This window comes from Medicago truncatula, chromosome 8 (assembly GCF_003473485.1).
Source record: "Medicago truncatula cultivar Jemalong A17 chromosome 8, MtrunA17r5.0-ANR, whole genome shotgun sequence".
Classification (NCBI taxonomy): domain Eukaryota; kingdom Viridiplantae; phylum Streptophyta; class Magnoliopsida; order Fabales; family Fabaceae; genus Medicago; species Medicago truncatula.
The window spans coordinates 8268053-8275480 of NC_053049.1; the positions used below are offsets into that span (position 1 = coordinate 8268053).

Here is a 7428-nt window from a genome sequence, read left to right on the forward strand (position 1 = left end):
TATAAAAATCCTCGTTAGAATTAATAAACTTGCCATGAATCATCAAAAAGTGCGCACCACGAATAGTTAACCAAACCTCCACCTCCAACCTATCCCAAATCGTAACCAGACATCCAGACGCCCCCACAGACGGACTATAAGAAAAACCATGATTCGAAGGGCCCCACAGCGAAGTACAGAGAAAATCATCAATAACCTCCATCTTTGTTTCCTGAATACACAAGTTAATAGTGTTTTTGGCCCCCTATAATATAGTGCACTTTTGGTTTTAGTCCTGTAGAATTTTTTTTTTAGATTCCACCCTTGAAAAATGAAGATTCTTCAGGATTGGCCACTCACCCCAATGAGTCAGCAGAATCTCCTACGTCGCAGCGACATGTCAATTTCTTTTCTTTTTTTTAATTTTTTTTTCATGCCACGTGTGTAAATGAACGCCACGTGGCATTTATGATTTTTTTAAAATAATCAAAAATTTAAAAAAAAAATGGAAAAATTAATAATGATTAAAAAAATCTGGAAAAATTATAAATATAATTTTAAAAAACGTGAAATTTAAAAACGAAAAAAATCTTAAAAAATTAAAACAAAACCTGGAAATTTTATGAAAAAATTTAAAAATTCTGGAAAAATTAATAAAAATAAAAAATGATTAAACAAATCTGGTAAAAAGGAAAATAATGAAAAAACACTATTAACCCAAAAACACTAATAATGAAAAAATTTGGGAAAAAAAAAATCTGGAAAAAAATATTCGAATATTTTTTTCGAATATATATTGAAATTTTCGAATATTTTTCTCCAGAATATCATATTTAAAAGAACAAAATTTTGGAAAAAAAATTAATCATATTTAAAAAAACTAACTTTTCGAAAAAAATTATGGAAAAGATTTAAATAAAACTTCTTACTTTTGAGAATAAAAATATGAATTTTTTCCAGAATTTTTTAATTTTATCGGAATTTAAAAAAATCTTAAAATTTAATTTTTTTTCTAAATATATTAATTTTTAGAAAATTTTAATATATATTAATCTTTTCCAGATTTTTTTTTTTTCCTGAATTTTTTCATTATTTTTCTTTTTACCATATTTTTTATTTTTATTAATTTTTCCAGAATTTTTAAATTTTTTCATAAAATTTCCAGGTTTTGTTTTAATTTTTTAAGATTTTTTCGTTTTTAAATTTCACGTTTTTTAAAATTATATTTATAATTTTTCCATATTTTTTTAATCATTATTAATATTTCATTATTTTTTTTTTAAAAATTATAAATGCCACGTAGCGTTCATTTACACACGTGGCATGAAAAAAAAATTGACACGTCCCTGCCATGTAGGAGATTCTGCTGACTCATTGGAGTGAGGGGCCAATCCTGAAGAATCTTCATTTTTCAAGGGTGGAATCTAAAAAAAAAAATTACAGGGGCTAAAATCAAAAGTGCACTATATTACAGGGACCAAAAACACTATTAACCCATTAAAATTCAAGATGTCTGCGAGGTCAAAATTCAGGACTAGCATGGGTTAACTTTAAAATATTTTTAAGCCGTTGATCTAAAAAAAAAAGACGATTGAGATTAGGTGTCAACGAATCCGTTGATATTTGGTGTCAATGAATCCTAACTATATATATATATTGTATGTCGTGACTATTTTATGTATATTATTATGATTTAGTGATTAATAATTCTCATATGAGTATTTTAGAAATAATATTGGTTATATGAGTATATATAATTAGTGGGGTGTAGATCATAAAATAAGTCTAATTAAGTGGGCTGAGTGATAGGAAAGTAAAACAATGGTTTAATTGTTATGGTTTAATGTTTTTTTTTTTTTTTTTTTTTTTTAACAAATCAAAATGGAATATATTACTAAAAAAACAGCGTAATTCACCCCGCACAAAGTGTGCTAAAGTGATGAATCCTCTAATATCTGTTACAACACCATAGCACCTAAAAATAAAGATGCCACCACCTAAACATAAATGACGAAAACAACTTAAATCACACCCATACAAAAAAGGGGGTGTCTCCACCAATCGTAAAAGCCAAAAGAAATAGGCTCAACATTCGAAGATAGCCAGAGAAAAGAATTTAACTTAACTTTTTCAACAATATGTAACGGATCAATAATCGTATCAGAGAAGACACGGTTGTTTCTCTCCTTCCATATTGCCCAAACACAAGCAAGCCAAATAACCTTAAAAAACACGTGAGTAGATCTAGGCAAACTCGCCAAGTGAGTAAACTGAATATAATGATCCTTAATAGAACCTGGAGAAACAAAAGAAAACCCAAGTCAGTGACAAAGTAAAACCCAGACTCTTCCAAAAGATTCGCATCCAATGAAGAGATGACCTGTCGTTTCTGATAAACCACACCCTCCAACACACACACTGTCGTTTGGTTGAAGAATGAGACGACACACCAAATTTGCTCTTGTAGGAATTATGTCTTGTAGCATCCGCCAAGCAAAAAACGACACTTTTTTCGGAACTAATTTGTGCCACACATCAATAAAATTCTCATCAGTCAACTGTTCTTCATAAGTTGTGAGAAAACGATAAGTCCCACCAACACTATATTCATGAACAGGATCTAGTAACCACCGCCAACGGTCATGAATATTAACCTGTAAAACAATGTTAACCAGCAAAGTGATACACTCCCTCATGCTCTCCTCCTCCCAGGCTAATAACCTCCGTCTCCAAACCCACCCATTGCCGCCCTCAACCCACCCCCAACGCTCGATATCTGCCACCGAACACTCCTTATGCACCGCTAAATCATAAAGATGACTAAATTGAATCTTTAAGGGTACTCCTCCTAGCCATTTATCAGTCCAAAAGAAAGTACTACTGCCATTTCCTACCTCCCTCCTAACATTACCATCAAACCAGTTATCTACTCCTGATCCCACCCCATCCCTCACCTTGCACAACATACTCCACCAACCAGACGCTTCTCTCCCTCCTTCCTGAATTGACCACCAACCTCCCCGTACCGTGCCTTTAAAACGCGATACCACAATCCTTCTTTGTCAATCAACAACCTCCAACACCATTTTCCTAACAAAGATAAATTAAATTCACCTAACATCCGCACCCCCAAACCACCTCGATTCACAGGTAAACAAATAATATCCCATTTAATCCAAGCAATTTTTTTAGAGACCTCACAACCCCCCCAATTTTTTTTTTAAAGTTCGATTCGATAGAAGAAATTATACCTGCAGGTGCCTTGAAGAAGGAAAGAAAATAAACCGGAAGAGAGGATAGGAAAAATTTCAGAAGAACCAAGCGATAGAAATTTATTATTCCACGACGACAATCTAGGAACAATTCGGTCCACAACCGGTTTCCAGAAACTAAGTCTTCTACTATCTCCGCCTATAGGTAATCCTAAGTACAAAAAGGGAATTGTACCAGTTTTACAGTTCAACACCGAAGCCGCTTCCACCAACCAATTATGAGAAATATTTACACCTGTCAACATGCTTTTATTAAACTTTACCTTCAACCCCGACACCTCTTCAAGTAATAGCAATACCACCCTCATAGTGCGAACATTCAACCAACATTTCTCTCCAATAATGATAGTGTCATCAACAAACTGTAAATGTGAAATTTTGACTTCACGATGAGTTCCAATACCATAAGCATTAAATAAATTTGACGACACCGCAACCTTCATCAAAACCTTCTGCCGCTAGTAAAAATAAAAAAGGCGACAAAGGGTCCCCCTGTCTAAGTCCCCTCTGAATAGGAAACTCTTCTGTCGGGCACCCATTGGCAAGAACCGAAGCAGTAGCTGTTCCAACACACTCCATTATCCACTTCCGCCAAAGTGTCGGAAAATTCATGTTAAGCATCACTGAATTCAAATAATTAAGATCTACCGAGTCATAAGCCTTTTCAAAATCGACTTTGAACAATAATAATTCTTTTTTCTGACGCTTTGCTTCATCAACAACCTCATTTGCAATAAGAATGCCATCAAGAATTTGTCTACCCCGCACAAAAGCTGACTGATTATCAGACACCACATAACTCAAGATAGAACGTAAACGATTTGCAAGAACCTTTGCCAACACTTTATACATACAACCAACAAGAGAAATAGGTCGAAAATCACCAAGCTTCTGGGGACTGGCCACCTTTGGAATTAGGGCAATAAAAGTGGAGTTGACACCCTTCGTCAGCTTCCCATTACGATGGAAATCGAGAAGAAATTTCATAAAATCATCTTTCAACTCATTCCAAAAATCTTTAATAAAACCAAGATTAATACCATCCGGCCCGGGACTTTTGAAGCTCTCACAATCCCACACAGCCTGTTTAACTTCATCAACAGAAAAAGGACGAATCAAACTATCTGATTGAGCATAAGACAACTTCCGGAAATTTAAACCTTGAATTCCAGGTCGGCTACCCTCTGAAGCACGAAATTGATTGGCAAAATGATTAAAGGCAGCCGCACGAATGTTCTGAACCCCTTCGACAAGTACTCCATCAACATGAATCAAGTGAAGAGAATTTCGACGCTGTCTGTTAGACATCATATTATGGAAGAATTTAGAATTTGCATCACCTTCTCTAACCCAATTCATCATCGCCTTCTGCCAATTCATACTAGTATGCACACATGACAAGGAATGTAATTTGACAGACAACTCACGAATTTCATGAGTTTCTTCTTCCAATAAGTTGGACTCCTCCCCTTTATTTTATTTTTAATTGTTGATTAAACTAATTACAAACCCGTGCTTCGCACGTGTTGAATAATGTATTTTCTAAAATAATTGTTACAAAGAAAAAATGAGCAAATTAAGGAACATTGTCATTCTTAATAAATTTGAAAGGAACATTGTTATTTTTTAACTCTCTTTCTTGCACATAAAAATTCTATAAGTAACCAACATTTGTCCATTCTGTATGAGACCAACATATACACATGCTTGTGTGTGCAGCCCATTTGGATAGACATTTTGGAACTATAATGTAATGAAAAAATCTTTGTAATCACTTCTAGGCAATAAAAATATTGAATATTTAAACAAAATATGTTAATTCTGCTGCAGAATAAATGACACATGCATTCATTTGACATTTTAAAGCTACATTGAATGAATGGTTAATATGTCTTTATCCCCTGTAATATAGAACATTTTTGGTTTTTCACCCTGTAAAATATTTTTGTTTTGATTTACCCCCCTAATAGGCCAAACAAAAATGAAAATTCCTTGAAAAAAAAAATTGGTTTTTGTTTGGTGATGAGTCAATTATATGTTATTCTAATATGCTTTTTAGTTTAGTTTTATTTAGATTTTATTTAGTTTTATATTAGTATTATTTCCTTTTTAGAATAGTTTACTTTAAAATGCAATTTATTATATTTCAGGGAAGAATATTGGATGGAGAAAGTCTTGGAGCAAAAGAAAGGGATTTGGAGCAGATTGGACACAAAAATATGAAGATTGGGAAACAAAATATATCTCCCACAAGTCAGAAGCTTGGCACGGCCCGTGCTAGCCTTGGCACGGCCGTGCCACCCTCCAGATGCCTTTTGCTGCTTTTGCTTTGACTCCAAGCTATTCTATTTTGGCGCACAATCTACCGAGGAATATTCTAGGAATATACTTGCTTAGATTTTAAGTCAATTGTGTACTATAAATAGAGTAGCTAGCCATCACTAAATATTCATCTTTACTTGGAATACAATAAGTGACAATTGCTTTTCAATAAAGTTCTTTTCCTTTCCTTTATTTTCCTGTCTTTCACTTTCATGCTTTCTCTCTTCTCCCCCATGTCTACGATGAACATGAGTGAGTAGACTTCTTCTTGTCTTGGGATTGTTGGATAAGTCTAAATGACATAATCCTAATCAAACCAAGCCCTAAGCCTTAATCTTATGTAACCCTAGTTTCTTATCTGAATTCACCGTCTTAACATGGATTAACCATTATCAAACTGTGGAAACGAAAGTGGAGGGTTTGATAATTGTTCGTCCATTATTCCAAATATCAATTCATAAAACGAAAGTGGAGCTTTGATATTCGAACAAGTGAATTCAGACAAGGATTGCAAAGTCAGCGAAATAGGCTTTGCAATCTTTGAGACACATAGTTTCGATCTTTAAGGGAACTAATAGCAATCAAGTCAGCGAAATAGGCTTGGTTGTTAGAGGAACCAAAATCCAATAGTAATCAAGTCAGCGAAATAGGCTTGGTTGCTAGAGGAACTTAAGAGAAACTGTCTTGAGAAATTAGGTCTAACATAACATTATAAGCTTATGGTTTCGGTTTGAGAAGGACTTGTTAATTAGATGAAACCAACGATCCCAAGGCTCTTTTATTATATTGCTTTCAACCGTTTAAAAAACCCCCAATCTACAATCTCTTCTCTCTTCTAATCTTCTCTAAAGATTAATTAAATTGAACTACTCCCTGTCGGAACGATACTCTTTTTACTACTTCGGTAAGACCGTGCACTTGCGGTTTTATCTCATCAAGTTTTTGGCGCCGCTGCCGGGGAGTAAACTAATTTGATTAATTCTTTCTTTGTGATTAGAACTCTCTTCTCTTCTACTTTTCTTCCTTTTTTTTTTTACCACTAACTTCTTGGGTTCTCGGTTTCTTATGCGAAGAAGTAAAAGTCTCGGAGAATTTATTCCTGAGATCGAAAGATTTTTGCATAAGAAAAAGAGAGAGGCACAAAATAATACCGCTATGGCTGAACGTACTCTCAAAGAGTATGCTACTCCTTCAACGGAAGAGCCACAAGCTATTATCGTGTACCCAACGGTTGCGGGTAATAACTTCGAAATCAAGCCTGCACTACTCAATTTAGTGCAGCAAAACCAGTTTTCTGGATCACCCACTGAGGATCCAAATCTCCATATTTCTTCCTTCCTTAGACTCAGTGGCACCATAAAAGAGAACCAAGAAGCCGTAAGACTTCATCTCTTTCCCTTTTCCTTAAGGGATAGAGCTAGCGCTTGGTTCCATTCCCTAGAAGTCGGTTCCATTACTTCATGGGACGATATGAGACGAGCATTCCTCGCCCGATTCTTTCCCCCATCTAAAACAGCTAAGCTTAGAGACCAAATTACGCGTTTCAATCAAAAAGATGGGGAGTCTCTCTATGAGGCGTGGGAGCGTTTCAAGGAAATGCTTAGACTTTGTCCCCACCATGGCCTAGAGAAGTGGCTTATAGTCCACACGTTTTATAATGGCTTGTCATATACCACTAAGATGTCTGTTGATGCAGCTGCAGGTGGAGCTCTAATGAACAAAAACTACACGGAGGCTTATGCTTTGATTGAGGACATGGCTCAGAATCATTACCAATGGACCAACGAAAGAGCCGTCACCACTCCTACTCCCTCTAAGAAAGAGGCAGGTATACACGAAGTCTCTGAATATAACC

General features: G+C 35.1%; 1 protein-coding gene and 1 non-coding gene across 2 annotated transcripts; both read right to left on the bottom strand.

Annotated features, from left to right (window-relative positions):
- Nucleotides 1-2000: 2000 nt before the first annotated feature.
- Nucleotides 2001-4631, bottom strand: LOC112417300 (uncharacterized). The gene is made up of 4 exons (XM_024772846.1): nt 3689-4631; nt 3265-3402; nt 2360-3010; nt 2001-2275 (listed from the first exon to the last, which is right to left on the bottom strand). Exons 1-4 carry the CDS (start codon nt 4629-4631, stop codon nt 2001-2003), a joined length of 2007 nt encoding a protein of 668 aa, XP_024628614.1.
- Nucleotides 4632-7091: 2460 nt separating this feature from the next.
- On the bottom strand, nt 7092-7198 carry LOC120577814 (small nucleolar RNA R71). Its single transcript, XR_005643794.1, has one exon. It is a non-coding gene; the product is annotated as a small nucleolar RNA R71 (small nucleolar RNA).
- Between the last annotated feature and the right edge of the window lie 230 nt (nt 7199-7428).